The 18,195-nt window shown below is 38.4% G+C and overlaps 1 protein-coding gene across 2 annotated transcripts in view; it reads left to right on the forward strand.

The window, feature by feature from the left end:
* CNTNAP4 (contactin associated protein family member 4) overlaps positions 1-18,195 on the forward strand; it is a 235,965-nt gene that overhangs the window by 193,741 nt on the left and 24,029 nt on the right. For both annotated transcript variants that reach the window (XM_084860693.1, XM_084860692.1), the window contains exons 16-17: positions 6,381-6,551; positions 7,237-7,455. In XM_084860693.1, coding sequence (XP_084716819.1) covers positions 6,381-6,551; positions 7,237-7,455 — 390 coding nt within the window. The remainder of the gene's footprint in view (positions 1-6,380; positions 6,552-7,236; positions 7,456-18,195) is intronic.

The following is an 18,195-nucleotide window of genomic DNA, read 5'->3' on the forward strand; positions in this document are numbered from 1 at the left end:
CTCTGCGATAAAAAGGAATGAACTACCTGGGTGAATCTTCAGAGAGTAATTTTGAGTGGGGAAAATATAAGCCAATCTCAAAAGGCTACACAGTGTAGGCTTTTATTTGTAAAACATTCTTAAATGAGAAGAACTGATTAGCGGTTGAAGAGGGGGGGGAAAGGCAGGAGGAAAGGGTTCGGATATAAAAGGGAGGCCTGGGAAATACTTGAGGTGAGACAAGTGTTCTTTTTAAAAAAATATATTTTTATTGATTTTAGTGAGGAAGGGAGAGGGAGAGAGAGATAGAAACATCAACGATGAGAGAGAATCATTGATTGGCTGCCTCCTGCATGCCCTTTACTGGAGATCAAGCCTGCCAACTGGGCATATGCCCTGACCAGGAATTGAACAGTGGCTTTTTTTCCTGATTCATAAGTGGACACTCAACCATTGAGCCACACTGGCTGGGCCATGTGTTTTTTCATCTTATCGGAATCAGAACCAATATCCTGGTTGTGATACTGTACTATAGTTTTGCAAGATATTACCATTGGGGAACACTAGCTAAAGGGAACACACAATCTTTGCTGATTCTTATATCTGCATGGAAATCTACAATTAACTCAAAATAAACATTTTTATTTTCAGCTTTTAAACATGATTCTTCAGCATGCAAGAAGAGCCATCTGACTAGTAAATTATCCCTGACTTGCCACACTTGTATTTCATTTTATTTTATTCATTTTTCAGAAAACTGGTGGTACCAAACTAATTGAGTTGTGTACATTGAATATTTATAGATTTTTAAATGGCAGTCAATAAGGTGCTTTGAAAAAAAAAAAAGGAAAAGTAGGGTGAACACATCATTGCTTTTTTTTTTTTTTTAATCTTAAAAGTAAAACATTTTTTTAAAGAAATAATATATTTTTCAAATACTGTGGAGTTTCGTTGTTGTTCTGTTTCAAACAATATAGTTCACATACCATACAATCCAACCAGGTGAAGTGAACTATTCAGGGGCTTTTGGTGGTCACAGCACTGTAACTGTTAGAAACAACTGGGGAACATTACCCCCCAAAACCCCACCCTCCTCAGCTCCTGTTATCAGGAGCTCCATCCCCAGCTAGGAAACCACTAATCTACTTTCTGTCTCTTTAAGTTATTTTCATTGTTTTAAAATATATTTTATTGATTTTTTACAGAAAGGAAGAGAGAGGGATAGAGAGTTAGAAACATCAATGAGAGAGAATCATCAATGAAAGTAAGATTTTAAACCAAGGCCTTGACTGGAATCGAACCCTGGACCCTTCAGTCCGCAGGCCGATGCTCTATCTACTGAACCAAACCGGTTTCTGCTTTATGTTATTTTTAAAAAGAATAATCTATTAATACTGTGCATAAAAGTTTAGCAAAACAAATATTTTAGATATTACTTGTAATTTTAATTCTACTATACTCATTTTCCTAGTGAGCTCTTTTTACTTTATGCACATCTCCTCTTCTAAGTAAATAATTAAATAGATCCTGTTACCCATTACAATTTTTTTTTTTTAATTCTGGAAAGATAAAAAGGTGGCATTCATGAAGGAATCTTTCCACATCTCCAGTACCCTATATTGAAGTCAGTTTAAAACATATTCATTATTAATTACGCTCAGTAATTAAGTCATTATACATTTCTTAGGACAATATATCTTGATCTGTTTTTGTGGGGATGGTCCAAGGGCATCTCACTCTCCTGTCTAGCTTTCACAAAAGAAAGGATTACTTTCAGACCTGCTACTGGTGCAGCTTAAGGATTTTCTAAAAACAGACCTTAACTAGGAATCCTCTCTTCAAAAACCAGCAGCTCCCTGCTTGGCCTGCCTGCTGGGTGCACTCTGGTTCTTCCTTAGCCCTCCTTTCCCCATGGCAGCTGGTCCTCCTGGGTGCTTTTCAGCAGTCAGTGAAGAGCTGAGACCTCAGAACATTATTTGATCATAGGAATATCGGCCTTTGCTTTCTTTATAATTATTGTAAATTAGCAGCAGTTTTTTCTTCCAATAAAATAGTCTTCATTTTTTTTTTTTTTTTTTTTTTTACCTATCATGAATCTGTAAAATAAGGTTTGCTAACTAGATAAAATAGGTGCTATTATGTGCGCGAGTGTTTAAGCTACCAAAGGTAATAAATTGTTTTCATTACTGTGAAAGTATTCATTATAAAGATAGTAGCAATTCAGAGAATTGTTCTTCTGTTTCCACCAGTTCCCCACAGCTCCCTATAGGATGCTTTATTGGCTTAGCTGTGTCATAAATATGAAACAGATGAGGTATTTTGTCTTATGACAGCATTATCTAATTTAGTCCTTTAAGTAATTGTGAGTGCTTTTCTTTCTAATCAGACAAAAGTAAGATTTTAAAATATTCCATTATTTAAACTTACAGCTTTATGTTAGTTTTCATAATATAACCTTTCAACAGAAAGACATTTAATTTTAATAATGGGTCACTGTAAGAACTTTTAAGAACACAAATGTGTTGTTAACCTTAACGTGATATTTTACATTTTCTTGTATTCTTTCCTAAAGATCAAAATACCTAAGATTAGAAATACTTATCTGCAAAATGAAAATAGGGAATGTACAGTTTCATTTGTCTATTGGGGAAGGGGGGGAAGCACTCAAAGTATATTCTCAGCTGAATAAATACAGCTCTGAAATTGTCTGCATATGATCTGAGAATTGATTTTTGAATCAGGTTCATAAGAAAAATAAGATATAGTCATGCACCTCATAACAACAGTTCAGTCAACGATGGATCACATCTAGAGGTAGTGGTCCCAAAAGATTAAAATGGAACTGAATTTCTTGTAAGAAATGGAAGAAAATGTGTGGTTCAGAAGGATTTTTTTTTTTTCTCCCTGAGATCGGAGCAGTATCTATAGGGCTTGACAATAGATTCCCTCTCACTCACTGCACCTCAATTTTAAGTGCACAAATTACATCCCAGTCACTCAGCCATTGACCCGGTTCAGACAGAGGAGCCGGTGCCCAGCGCTACCTGATCAGAGCCCGCTGCAGCCCCCAGGCCTAGCGTGATGGTCTTCAGAGTGCATCACTGGACCCAGGACCCTGCCCAGGGACCCAGGCCTTAACAGGTGTACGTGCACTTGAATGAACGCTTTCTGTGGGAGTGCACAGCCAGCCTCTCCCTGTACTTTGGAAATGTTTCCAGGTTGTAAGGGTTCAAAGTATAGGTAAGTTTATTTGTTCCATCCATTCAATGCCAAAGAGTGCTCTTCATGCCAGATAGAGTCAACGGAACTCAAAACAAATTTCTGTCAAAATAGAGTCCTCAGTTTTATACTCTCTCCATGTTAAGTGACACTTTTTTTAAAAAAGTGAATTTATTGGGGTAACATTGCTTAATAAAATAATGTAAGTTTCAAGTGTACAATTCTATGACACACCATTTGTGTATTTCCTTGTGTGCCCACCACTCAAAGTCAGATCTTCTTCCATCCCCATATATTTGACCCCCTTTGCCCTTTACTACCCTCCTCCCCCATCCCTCTGGTACCACAGAGTTCTTTAATCTGGCCACCGCTCCAACATGCAGTGGCCAAAATCACATTGCTGTGACAGTCCCCTGTGTTCTTTGTCTCTCCGTCTTGACTTCTCATGCCTCAGGCCACCTGTCAGTCCCTCCTCTCAGTCCCTGTCCTGGTGATCTGAGCCTCACCCAGCCCGTCCCTCCTCCTTGACATTTCCAGTCAGTCCAGCCCCAGTCCTTCTCCATGGAGCAGCACTGGAAGCTTCGGTGCTCTGACTCTGTCTGGCAGAAGCAGGAGGGGGGGCTGTGGGACATGTTTATAAAGTCCACAGCCATGCACAGAAGTGACCCAGGCCTTCACACTCACTCACTCACTCATCACTCACCCAGAGCAACCTCCAGTCCTGATAGTTTCACTTAAGGTAGACCCCTATGCAGGTGTGCCTTTAAAAATATATTTTATGCTGATTTTCACTGTAGTTTTTCTATATTTAGATACACAAGTGCTTACCATTGTGTTACAATTGCCAACAGTACTCAGTACGATAATATGCTGTGCAGGTTTGTAGCTTAAAGGCGAAAGGTTATAATATAGCCTACATTTTAGTAGGCCACACCATCCAGATCTGTATGTGATATTCGCACAAGGACAAATCCACCTAACAACACATTGCTCGGAATGTCTCCCTCTCATTAAGAATGCACGGCCATACGTATAAGCACTGCTGTTTAGTCCAGAATTCATAGAAAATAAGTTAAAATCTAAGGAACAAATAGAAGCTGAGTCAAGTTTGTGATTTTTAACTTGTTAGGTATCTGTTCTTTGCAAACATAATGAACCATTTCCCCCCTGCAATTAGTTTTCTAACGTCAGAGGATCAATACAGTAACCCTCGCTTATCTTCAGGGGATATATTCAGAGACCCCCAGTAGTTGCTAGAAACCACAGTTAGTACAAACCCTATATATACTATGTATTTTCCTATATATATTATACATACCTATGATAAAGTTTAACTTATAAAGTAGGCATAGTAAGAGATTAACAATTAATAATGGGTAATTAATACACTGCAATAAAAATTATTGGAATGTAGTCTCTCTCTCTCTCTCTCTCTCGATATATATATATATATATATATATATATATATATATATATATATATATATATCTCCCCCTTTTTCTTTTCCCCACTCATCTCCCCTGGTAACTGATCTGATAACAGTGACAGCTAGAAGAGTAGGGATGAGTAGCATAAAGAGAGGAGAGAGCTGGACAAAGGAATGGTTCATGTGTTAGGTGTGACAGGAGGGATGGTGCAAGATTCTGTCACAATACTCCGAATGGCACCCAGTTTAAAACGTATGAATTGTTTGTTAATGGAATTTCCCACATAGTCTTTTCAGGCTCTGGTTGACCATAGGTAACTGAACTGCAGAGAAGTGGGGACTATTGTAGTCTTTCTTCCAGGAGGCTGATGAGATAGAAATTGATCCAGTTGTTTGCGGGCACCTATGGGAGGCAGCTGCTTAAACTCAAGATGTACATTTCTACTTGTGCTGAGAATTCGCTGGTGTAGGCAGCAGTGCGTAGTTCATTTCTTCGATAATGAGTCTCATCCACCACACGCATCCAGCTGGATGTCACTCAGTTCCCTTCATGCCACTGCATTGATGTATTTTCTCCCGCACTTTCCAGGCGGACCCAGAATATTTGTTCAAAAGGAAAGAAAGTTGTAGATATAACAGCAACAATAACAAAGGGAATGGGAAAGAGAAGATGACATCTATCCTCCAGATAATTTTTTCACATCTCTTCATTTATACCCCAACCTTTTACACATTTTCTTCTTATCTTGAACCTTTTAAAACTTTCTGAGACCCCCTTCCGGACTATTCGTATAATTCACTATGAGAAGCCAAGCCAAAGACAATTTTGAAGCAAAAGAGCATTTTCATGAGAATATCAGTGCAGTACAGAGGGAACAGTGTCTTGATCTTTAATTAAACGAGGATATTTTGAATGCCAGTCGCAGCTGAGAAAATCACAGGGCCCATTAGTGAAAGCAGCTAGCTGCAAGCGTGGCTCTGTGAAGTGTTTGTGTGCGAAGCGTTAGCACAAAATCACTTTGAGCTTCTTCACGGCTTCTGTTACCCAGAGTAATGGAGGTGTTCAAAGTTTCAAGTTGCAAAAAAAAAAAAAAAAAAAATTAAGTCTATTAATTAATGTTTGGCAGGCCCCTATATCACTTTGGGAGAGGATGGTAATTAGGCTGAGGATGTGTCTCTTGTATCAAATGTAACATGCAGACCATTTCTGCAGTGGTCATTTTTCTCCCGTGTTGGAAGGAGTCAGAATTTCAACCCTTAAAAAGCTCTAATCATGCTCACAACTTGTCTAGTACTATATAGTTAATAGAAAAAGAAAAGCTGGTTTGTATAAATTAACAATATTTTTAAAAATTGACCTTTATTGTTAAAGTATTACAGGTCCTCCATTGATTCCCCTTAGGGCCTAAGGGGAAGGGGTCTTCAAACTACGGCCCGCGGGCCACATGCGGCCTGCAGAGGAGTCTGATCCAGCCCGCCAGGTTTTTTGGGCAGTGAGCGCAGCCGAGGTGTTACAGTAGGAAGTAGTAGTTCATATAGTCCGGCCCTCCAGCTCTCTGAGGGACCGTGATCTGGCCCCCACTTTAAAAAGTTTGAGGACCCCTGCTTAGGCCTTCACCACACTATATTTTTAATAGCAGAAATTATAACTGTGCCATTCATTTTATGTCCTGAATTTGTTTTCTTACTTTTTAATATTTTCCCTGTTTTTTTTTTTTTAATTTTTTAATTTTTTAATTTTATTTTTTTAACCAGGGTTATTTTGGAATTCAGCTTCCTTCAATACCGAGGCTTCGTACCTTCATTTCCCCACTTTCCACGGAGAACTCAGTGCAGACGTGTCTTTCTTTTTTAAGACCACAGCTTCCTCCGGGGTGTTTCTGGAGAACCTGGGGATTACCGACTTCATACGGATAGAGCTACGCTGTAAGTCTCCTTTTCCCGAGGAGTCTATGGGATTCTGTTCAGTGACAAATCCTTCAGCTAATAATTAAAGAATCATGTTTCTACTTGAACCACTGAATTGCTTCCTTGTGTCCCTTTGAAAAAATTATATGAAATTAAGTTAGTATTTCTGTAAGAAAATAATTTAGTATTTAACTTGTGATAGTTTGGGGAAATCATTGTAGTACCATTTAAGACACATTTTAAATTCAAATAATTAAAAAAAATTTAACTAAATTCTAAGTAAATAAAAAGTTATTTAATTAAATAGCCCAGCCATATTATTTTGCTATACTCTTAGAATGTTATTAGTATCTTGATATCAAATGTATATCACATGCTTTAAAATTTATACAAACTTTGAATCACTGTAGAATTACTTTTTTTAAAAAAATAAAATGCTATTTAGTTTTCTTGCCCTGGATAAATAACTTATTTTTATCAATCTAAAACATTCACTTTGAGGATGAATTTCTTAAAATTTGTTTTTTCTTCCCCAAATTACAAATGTATTTTACTGCCTCATTCCACATCTTTTCTTTCCTGCTGTAATTGGGTTCTCCCATAAATTCGAATGATCAGTTTTATACTGTGCCATGTGCTATTACTAAGTATGTTGACGACTGGGCTCTCTGACTTGGCCAATCTTCGTGTCTGACATTCGCAGCTCCGGCAGTAGTGGCTTTTTCCTTTGATGTGGGGAACGGGCCCTCTGAGGTCTCGGTGCAGTCCCCCACTCACTTCAACGACAACCAGTGGCACCACGTTAGGGTCGAAAGGAACATGAAAGAGGCATCCATTCAAGTGGATCAGCTCCCACCGGAGACCCAGCCCGCTCCCGCTGATGGCCACGTCCTCCTGCAGCTTAACAGTCAGCTCTTTGTGGGTAAGTTCTGCTCCTGGGCAGTTTGTCATTTAACTATATGGTGTGAGCGCAGGGATGAGCCAACATAAAATAATACCAACTATAAAAATAAAGATTGAGAACCTGTGTTCCACACTGTGCCAGGTGTTTTGTCTCATCCTTATATCCAACTTGTGAAATGGGGGTTACCCCTTTTTTATAAAGGAGATCGCTGAGAGGAAGGGGGTTGAAGTGACTTGCCTTCAGAAATCCACCTAATAAATGTATTCAAATTTGCCTTCGACTAATTCCTCAACCTGCATTCTTAATGTTACAGGTTTTGTGATTTGTCCCAGGACTTGTTTTAACGTTAGTGCATTTAGTGTGATATTGGTGATGGTTATCTCTGTTCCTAGGAGAGTCCAGGAATATCTCCTTGTAATTCCAAGCAATGCCAACCAAGAACTTTTCATCAAAAATAGGACAGTGGCAGAGAAGAAGGGTATAAAATTTATGCTTGATCAGTCTCCCCACTTAGTCTGCTGGTATCTCTCATTTTGCCCATATTTTGGATATTTTCTTATTACTTATTTCATATTTATATTCAAATGTTCCTTTACTTCCTAAATGCATTTGCTGGATGTTTATATAATAGACCTGCTACTGGAATCCTTCTGATTGTATTGGCTTTGTTTTGCATCTTTGCCAATTATTTTACAGGATTTACTATAAAGTTTAAGGAATTCTCTCTTATTTGATCACTTTTTCTATATGTTAATATATGTGAGGACACAGTACCACTAAATCAGGATGAGTTATAAAGGATCAGAAATTATATTTCAAGCATTTTTAAGAGTTTTGTTTTAGAACATAATTCATGAGATTCCATGACATTATCTATTGCTTAACAATCTTGTTCTATTAATTCCCTTCCACTGAGGAGGGTGAAGTTTATTTCTTTTATTTTTGAGTAAGATATATTTGAGGTTTCAAGTACATTTATGTACTCATTGTTTATATCACTTATTCTTTCTTTCACTCAATAAATATTTAATGAGTAAAACACTGTAATGGACAATCTAATCATGATCTTGTGGCCACTCGATTGATTGGTTTAAGACAATGGACATAATAAAGAATAGATGAGAAGAAGTACATATGTTTTCTTTTAATAACATGCTAGAAGCCCAGTCAGGAAGTTGACATAGATATTTCTTGAATTACAAAAAATGAGAGATGGCCACAAGTAAAAGTATGGCAATTTAAAATCTGTCAGGATCTAGGAAATAGCCTACCTATTCTTGAAAATTGAAAAGGCTAAAACAGGCCTCAGATCTTTCAGAGAAATCGGCTGCAGTTTGCCAGTGCATGAACTTTTATCCTTGGTATGAATTTTAACTTCAGAGAAATGGAATCACTATATATTGTGTCTGATAGGAATCCTGGCCTTAGCCTGATTTCAGGTGGGTGTAATGGATAGAAGTACTATTGTGGTATCAGAAAACTGGATTAGAGCAGACTTGAGTCTTTTACCATCAATCATGTGTTATAATTTTATTAAGGACCTAAGAGCTTTCATCTATATGGAAGCAATGCATAGGCTTTTGAATTTCCATATATATAAGTTAAACCCCAGGATGACTGTGTTACTAGAAAGTTTTAAAAACTGACATCTTTATTATGTTTAAGTCAAAATCATTAAAAATTAAAAAGAAGAGGCAAGAAGAGAATCTCAGGAAAAGAAAGTTACATCTACTAATAAAAATCTATTTATACAATTCCCTTTCCCCTAATCACAAGTAATTGAGTAAACTGAAATAGTTAATGTGATGTTATTTTAAAAAGGATTATTTTTTTGAAAAAGACTTGCAGCCACAGGCAGATACAAGACCATTGGCTGTCTAGAGCAGCGGTCGCCAGCCTTTCGGACCTCGCGGAACACCAGTGGTCCAGGGAACACTGGTATAGAGGCCACATGTGGGTCTTGTTTACATCTTCCTCTACTTTCTTAAGAAAGGGTCCCAACCAAGTAAATAAAACAATACTTACAAGACAAAATATTAATTTACAAAATTATTGTTCATCAAATCACCATCATGGCAGTGAACTTTAGGTAGTAGAGTAGCAGGGAGAGAAACACCAGGAGGAAAAGAGTGGTCCCGGATGAGGTGGAGGCATTGTTGAGAAATTTGGATTTTATTTTGAGGGATCAGAGGCGTGGCATCATCTGATTTATATTTTCCACACACTCTCTTGCTGATGTGAGGAGTATGGATGGAGGGAGGAGGTTAGGAGCAGACTATGAGGGATAATGGTGCGTAGGCTAAAGTGGAGATGGACAGATAGACTCAGGACATTTTATTTTATTTTATTTTAATTTTTATTTATTTATTTATTTATTTTTGGTTTTTGAACAACTGTTTTATTTTTTCTATTTGCATATTAGCCTTTTATTATATAGAATTGTTTTTTCATCTTTATTTAAAGTTGAAAGTATTACACATGTCCTCTTTATTTCCCCAGTCACCCCTTCTAGCGCCTCACACTTCCCTCCACCACCATACTATTGTCTGTGTCCATGTGTTATGCATATATGCATACACTCTGAGACATCATGTCCTAGTCCCTGGAACCAGCAAATGTCATTGTTTGCGGCAAAGTCTTTGCAGATGTGATCACATTAAGGATATTGAGATGAGGAAGTTATCCCGTGGGGCCTAACACTACCACATGGAGGTGAGGGTGGGTGGGAGGGTGGGAAGAGATAAACCAAAGGACTTGTATGCATATATGCATAACACATGTACTCAGGACATTTTAAATGCCAGTGCACAACCTACTGATGCCATGGCTATTGCTGTTATTGTTCACAAGGTACCAGCTCATGTCCTTGGGGACAAGACCCTGCTTTGTAGGGCTCTGGGTTCCTCCCATCATTTCTCAGCTTTTTCATTTCACCTAAAGTTAGCTTTTCTTTGCTTCTTCCTTTATCTTATTTGGTAGCACGATTAAAACTGTCCCTGGCTCCACACTCCAGATTACATACTAAAACCACACTGTGGTCAGGCTGCAAACACCTGCGTCACAGCCCAGCAAATGTATCTATCTTCACCTCCTTTCTCTCCTCCAGTTAGATCCCACCCACCCCATACTCACACTCTCACCAGGATATAAGGCCATCTTTGTTCAGATGCTGGGACTTATCACGGAAGCAGTTTCCCCACATGATAATACCTTCAAATAGATGAGCCTTAAGTATGCTCTCCAACCCAATGACTCATTGTATGACTGGGAGTCTGCTTTATTCCAATATAATTAGTTTTTTGGTTATAATTTTAAAGGATAATTTCATTTCCCTTACTTACAAGTTCAAAAGTTCAATTTGTAGTACACCCTGTCCATCTTAAAAATAATTACCGCTCATCAGTATTTTCAAGCAGGGATAACAACTATCATTTGTATTTGGGTACTGGGATAAATGAGTACATGTAATTGCAAAGAGTAAGTCTGTAGTTTTCAGCATAACTTTTTTCTCCTAAAATGTGGTTTTAAATCCAAGACACAAATGGTGAGGATGATAATAATAATAATAAATAATGATAGTAATAATCTTTTAAATTACATGGAAATACAATCTGTATACATGGAGGACAAAATTGAAAAACTTGGTCAGTATAAAATACATTTTTTTTTATCATCCTCACATTTAGTAGTTTTTACCAAAATTACACCCTCTGCTTTGTAAACAAATTTATCAGAAAACTAAAAAAATGATTGTAAAATGTTTTAAATATCAAGTAAAATTAGGAAATAGTAGAACTTTTAATAATGTAGAAATGTTTGTTTTGGATACTATGGTTAACCTTTTTTATGTACATATAAAACACTGTGGATATTTGAATATATGTTAATTTTGATTTAAATTATATTCTTCATCTCATTGTGCTATTATAGGCAGGCCTGTGTTGATAATATTTATTGGCATTACATTATTTAGCTTAAAATTCTCTCAATCTCTCAGAAGTGATTCCTGCAATGAGGTAACATGTAAGAACTGAGGGTATTTTCTCCATTTCTTGTTCCACTCTCTTTCCTAAAGACTAGTCATAAAGTGTAGTCACATCTCCGAGTGAAATTCTGAGGCAAGGCTAATACTTTAACTTCTGAGTAAATCACTAAGAATAAATAGAAAGCATGATTTAAAATGTAATTCAGCTGAGCAACGATTATATATGGTGATAGAAATAAGAGTAAGTAAATTATAAATAATTTTAGAGACTCAACTAGTATTAGCCTTATACCAAGGAATTATAAAACAGAGGATGTTAACAATTTCTGTATTCCCAAATATTAAAGCAAATAGCTTCAACTAATGTTCATTGTAGTAAGTAATGCAAAGTGGAGTAATAAAATAATGAACAAAAATTCTTGCATTAAAAAGTGAGAAAAGTTAACATTAATGTAATGTGATAGATTAGAAACAAAGAGCACCAATGAAATAAACATCTTCTCTTCCCCAAAAAACCTCAGTCATCATGTTACTTTTCATCATGACAATCATCATGTCATTTTTGTAATAAAAATGAATCACCCTTTATTTGTAGGCCATCTTTCTCCATCCTTGCTCTTAATTATGGCGTTGAGTCTATACCCACCTTTCACATTCTTTCACTTTGTCCTGTTTGGTAAACAGAACTATTTAAGATATGATGACATATCTTAAATAGTTCTATTCAGAGGTGCTTATCCCTTACCTTAAAAACTAAGTTCAGCAACATGGAGCTAATTAGTGTGTAAAACGTATGCCCTTGAACTTGTTAACTCTGAGGACTCAATGTCCAGAATCACTGGTCAAATTCCCTTACGCTCACAAACATTCTCCAGCCACAGAAGTGATGGAGGGAAAAGAATCAATCATTTTTAAAGCTGAAATGTGACAGTGGTCATTTTCTATTTTGGTTTGTAAACTCAGCATTTTCTTAGAAGCTTCTTAAATTAGCCTTGAATTGATTTTCATTCAACCAGCTCTGCAATTTTTGTTTGCCATCTAAATGCTTTTCCTGACAGGTTTTTAAGTGGGACAAGCAACACTTCAATATTTTGTAACTAGGCCCTGAAGGAGAAGTAAGGACTCCTGAGATAGACTCAGAAGTCATTTGTACTGCATTGGAATTTCATCAAATCTACAAATGTTTATTGATTATTGAGTATCTAGAGCAGGGGTGGGGAATGCTTGGCCCACTGGCCTTCGTAGGCCCACGTAATCATTTGGTCTGGCCCTGCCAAGGTATTAGATGTGAATTAATTAAATGTTGGACCAAGTATAGCAGGATAATTTTTAACTTGATAATCTTGTATGGCCTGTGAGTGATGAAATAAATATCCACATGTCCCCTGTCAGAAAAAAAGGTTCCCTACCCCTAATCTAAAGCAAGCGGTTTCTGAATGCCATTCAGAAGGGTTAACGTTGAAGTCTTCGAAGGAAGGATGGTTCTCAATCTTAGGCGCACAGCAGTATCACCTGGGGATCTTCTGGGACACTGGCAGTACAGGCACAAAGACATACTCATTTACTATGATGGGCATCTGTGAACTTTCAAAGTTGAATACTATCAATATGTCTTATACTCGTCTTTCAGTGAACATATACTTGTATTTCTGTTGGCTGTATACCTAAGAGTGTAAATACTGGGTTGTAGGATCTGCCTATGTTAAGTATTAGGAGACACTGATAAATCTCTACTTGGGTAGCTTCCTCCATGAAGTTGCTGTTCAGATCTGTTGCCCATTTTCTACAGGGTTGTCTTTAAAATAGTCTTCATATGTTTTAGATGATTCCCATTCAGATAAATGTATTACAAATATCTTTTCTTTATCTCCTTGGATTGTGTTTTCATATTGTTAATGGTGTCTTTTGATGAACAGAAAGTCTTTTAAATCTTTATTGTTTAAAGTATTATAGTTTAAAGTATTATATATGTCCCCCTATCTCCCTCATTGAACCCTCCAGCTTGCTCCCCCCCCCACCCCCCACCCCTGCCCCAGGCCTTCACCATCCTATAAACCAGTGTTTCCCAAATTTCTCTCATGATGAGAATCACCTGGTGGAGTTGTTAAACTATAGAGTCCTAAATCCCAACTAAGAAGTGCTAAACTAGAATTTTTGGTAACATATAGGTAAAATGGTATACTTAGTGCTCTATGGTGATTCTCATCATGAGAGAAGTTTAAGAAACACTGCTAGACTGTGTCCATGGGTTATGCATGTATGCATACAAGTTCTTTGGTTGAACATCTCCAACACACCTACCCTTGTCCACCTTAATTATAATATATTCTAGATTTTTTTCTTTATATGTTCAGTTTGGTTCTGATAGGCTTGCAGGAAGAGAATGCCAGATAACTTTGAATGATTTTTATTTCAGGCTGACTTTGTTGTGTAGTAAATATGTTGTCTCAGTACCAAAGTGCAGTGCCCAGAAGTCACCTTTCTCTTTATTGTAATCATATCACTTAGTTCAATTATCATCTCCCTTCCTTCAGATGTCTTTTTCATATTTAGCTGCAAATGCTCCCAGTGTACTTTTCCATGCCCAGTGAACAAACCTGAGTGATTGTTGACCAGAAGTCAGATGGGCTCTCTTGATATCAGAGAATACGCCTGATACCACCCATAGTTCATGTCTTTAAAACGGGCCTTACTTATGGTCACAGAGAGCTGCTGTGGCTCCGTCATGTGAGAAGTCTAAATAGACCCACTTTCCCCCACGGCTGCTCCTATGAGGACATGTTCTTACCACTGACTTCAGGGAGCAGTGACTGAAGGTTCTCCTACAACCTTCAAGAGTGGAATGACTGGGTTGCGAATACCAGCTGCCTCTTTCAACCACGATGGTTCCTTGAACATAAGAGCCTTCTTCTTCCCAGTGCTCCCAGGGCTTTGCTCAATGAGGAACACTACAGAGCAGAATCATAGCTGGGCTCCCAGTCTCCTACCTCTATGTTCACTAGTACAATCCTATCTGCAAGGCTGTCTTCCCCTCGGATGGCTGGGCAGGACGACTGGCAATCCAATGAGTGATATACCACTATTTCCTTCAGTCTGACTCAACGCCCAGCCCATGTTGCCTGTCGCTTCCTGCTCCACACTGACCTGTGGTCAGGACTCTGCTGCTTTTTTCACCATAGTCCCGAGGTCAGGGAGAGCACCTGGTCTCTGCCAGACAAGCATTCATGACTTTGGATTTTAAAGAGAAGTGTGGGAATCTTGATTTCTTTCTGCCTCCAAGGCCCCTGGGCGAATTATGCAGCGGTTCCCAATTAATCCTCATTATATACAAGCATAGCACATAAATAATTTTCCATTAAAAATTAAAGGTCTTGCTGCCACAAAAAGTAGTGGGAAATTGGCATAGGAAAGAGTCAGCTTGTTCTCTGTGACAATGGCATCTGTCACTTGGACCAACTTCCTGCAAATAATGAACTTGATAAAGGGATTGGGCTGAGTCTCTGCTCGGCACCTAGCACACTTATTTAGGTGCCGGCCCCAATACTGTTATGTAAGTGAACAAACTCAGTTACATTCATTCACACGGAAAGGTAAGGCATTTGTCTCACAGGACGCTCAGTGTTTGGGACGTTCTGGAATTCATTATATCTGATGGAGTATGGCAGGTAAATTGATAGAAAATTAATTGGGAGACAGTTCCGAACATAATGGCTCAGCAGAAACATCCAGAATCAATTAATCAAACTGCAACACATTTTCATTGGCCATACATTGGAATCTTTAACTAAGCTTTTAAAGCTAATCCTATTTACAATACCCTTGTTTTCCAAAATAGTTACATCTTAAAATAAGATATTAACTTGATACCTAATGGTAAGGTAAAACTCTTCAATACATGTATGACACATAGGTTTATATTTCATTAGACATTACTTTTTTGATGATTTAAAAAGGTAGTTTAAAACTATTTGACTGGGTAAACATGAACTCTTTAAAAATATTATTTAAGAGGTCCTGTTTACTAAGCTGAGTATTGATTTTTTTTCCCCCTCAGAGTTACAAATACTATTTAAGCATTTTTTTCTGACCTTCTTCTCCACCTGGTATTTATTTATCCCCATAGCACCATGGGGTAATTGTGTGTTTACCTGCCTAAATCTAGACCAGACTGTGAGCTCTTTGAGAGCAAAGTCATTTGCATACAACTCTGAACCTCTGCTGCCTGACACAGTTCCCAGCAAAGAGCTGTGAAATAAAACTTGCATTTTTGAAATGCCATTCCAACTGCAAGTGATCTGCGGACTAGAAGAGAACGGAACTTTTCTTGTTTGATCATATTTTCTTTTTGTGGAGAAGGAAGAGGCTTCCTTGTAACAAAAGACCACCTGTAGCTTCTGGTCCCAGTTCTCCCTTCGACTAAATGTGTTTGTGTTACAATCACTCAGCTATGCCCATGGGGCTGGCCCTGGACTCCTCTATGCCTTTAGAGTCTCATCATCTGAACCAAAACAAAAGAAAATAAAAAAGAATAAACCAGTTGGAACAGTTGAAAATGGATTGTATTCAGTTGTTGGACTCCAGTTATTTCCTTATCATTACTTCCTTGGCAGAACGCCTAAGTCAGAGAGCCTGGATGTTTAGAGTGACAGGTGCCTACCAGACCAGGATTTAACATTACTCTGTGCTGTAAACCGTATACCATGATCCACCATGCTGCACCAGACCAGGATTTAACATTACTCTGTGCTGTAAACTGTATACCACGATCCACCATGCTACGCCATGAAGTGAGTGCGTCTCCCAGGAGCATGCCTCTAGTGTAGACTTCACAGGAGCTGCCCTCCTCCAAGGAACCGGGGCTAAAGGCCAAGCCAAGGCCATGGGCTGCCTTATCCAGGAAAGAAACCTCCAGCAAGGATGCCGAAAACATGTGTCAGAGACTTAACTCTGAGCCCTAGACATCCTTACTGAGTTGTCAGCAGATGAGAGGAGAGGGAAGTCTGAAGCCAAGGTGAGGAGCAGCTTTCATGTGGAAGGAGCGAGACTCCCAGAATGACAGGAGATGGAGTAAATGTGGGTCAAATGAAACAAGAAGACTGTCAGCTATTCTGAAACTGGGAGGAAGTCAGTCCCTGCTTTCCTGCCACACCCACACGAACTGGAATTGGGGTACATCTGGGATGCGTACCACACTGCATTTGGATTTAGAAATAGAAAATCTGACCCACACCCTGAAGACTTCTATATTCTCATTGAAGAAGCACAAATTATGTCATTTAAAGCCATTTGAATACAGAAATTTAATACAGTAGTTTGAATAGACCATTAGACTATCAATCTGAATTATAAAGAGCATTAGTGCATGAGTCCAGAATCCTCAAGAGTTCTTTTAGTTTCCTCTTCATGGTGTTTCATTATCCAAAAATAAAGAATTAATTTATTCTCTAGTCATTGAGTTTTATCCTTAGTCTCAGCCTCTGGGACACAAACATCCCTGTGCAACAAAAGGGTTCCTCTCTTCAAACTTTGAAGCAACAGGCCCCCATGTCCCAGGCCTGAGATAAAATCGGGTTTAATTTAAAACTGTATTGGTTAATTAGTAATAATAAATTGAGTATTTAGTAGTTATTACTAATGTAAATTGCTAATGAATTAGTTATTACCAATGGCTATTGCACAGCTGTTATGGTCCGGGCGCTATTCTTCAGGCCTTATTGAATACGCTCTCTAGTGAAGCAACCCTGACAATATATGGCATAAATTAGTAAAATATAAAGCCTGGTAGATGGTGACAAATATTTATGTAGGGTCCTTCTGGCCAACTTTTGTTTATTACATACAAAAAACCCTGAGATCTCCAAGGATAAGGAGGCTTTAGTAATTAAGGCCAGACTGGGAGCTCAGTCAACCAGGCGGGAGGGAGTGCACGTGAATGCAGGTAGGTACAGAGCGGGTCTGAGGTCCTGGGAGAGGCAGCACCATCTGTTCAAAGACAAGCTCCTTTTTAAAGATCCCGTGACCATCTAAGTTCCTCCTGATAGGATCACCTGAACAATTCAGATTAGGGCATTATTATGCCACTTCAAGTTCTGAGCATTCGTTAATGATATTTCTGGGCACAGATTTATGTGAAAGTCCTCCTAGAGCTTGCATTCCCATTAGATAGTGCTTTAAATGTGGAGGACAGTGTTTGAGGGAGATTCACCTCTGAGGATTGTTGAACATGTATTAACCACCCTGTTTCTGGGTCACAGGATCAGTATTTCATAGGGTGGGCTCCTCAATCTGTGTTTCAATAAAGCCTTTACATGTATACTCATAGTCTCTAAAGTTTGAGAAGCTCTGTGTAGAATAACAGGGTTTGATCCTTTCCAAACGTCTTAAATTTCTCCAAAGGTGACTTGATAAGTGCCTATTGTTGTGTATTATTTAATAAACTAGAGGCCTGGTGCATAAATTCGTGCATGGATGGGAAGGGACATGAGAGGTTGGCCAGCCAGCCCCATCCCCAATCAGGGTGAGAGGGCAATGGGGCATGGCTGGCTGGGGGAGGAGCCTTGGACAGTCGGTTGGCCAGCTCCACCCCTTGGTCAGACTCCTGGTCAAACTCCAGGTTGAGGGGACAATTTGCATATTAGCCTAATATTGCATATTATTATATAGGATGTTATACCACTGTGTTTCTTCATCAGACCTCTTTCCAATTTTGTTGAGTCTTTCCAAGCTTGAAACAATGAATGCTGGGCCAACATTTTGAAAAAATTCAACCAAAA

This window comes from Pipistrellus hanaki (genome assembly GCF_964339955.1).
Source record: "Pipistrellus hanaki genome assembly, chromosome: 15".
In the NCBI taxonomy this organism is placed as follows: domain Eukaryota; kingdom Metazoa; phylum Chordata; class Mammalia; order Chiroptera; family Vespertilionidae; genus Pipistrellus; species Pipistrellus hanaki.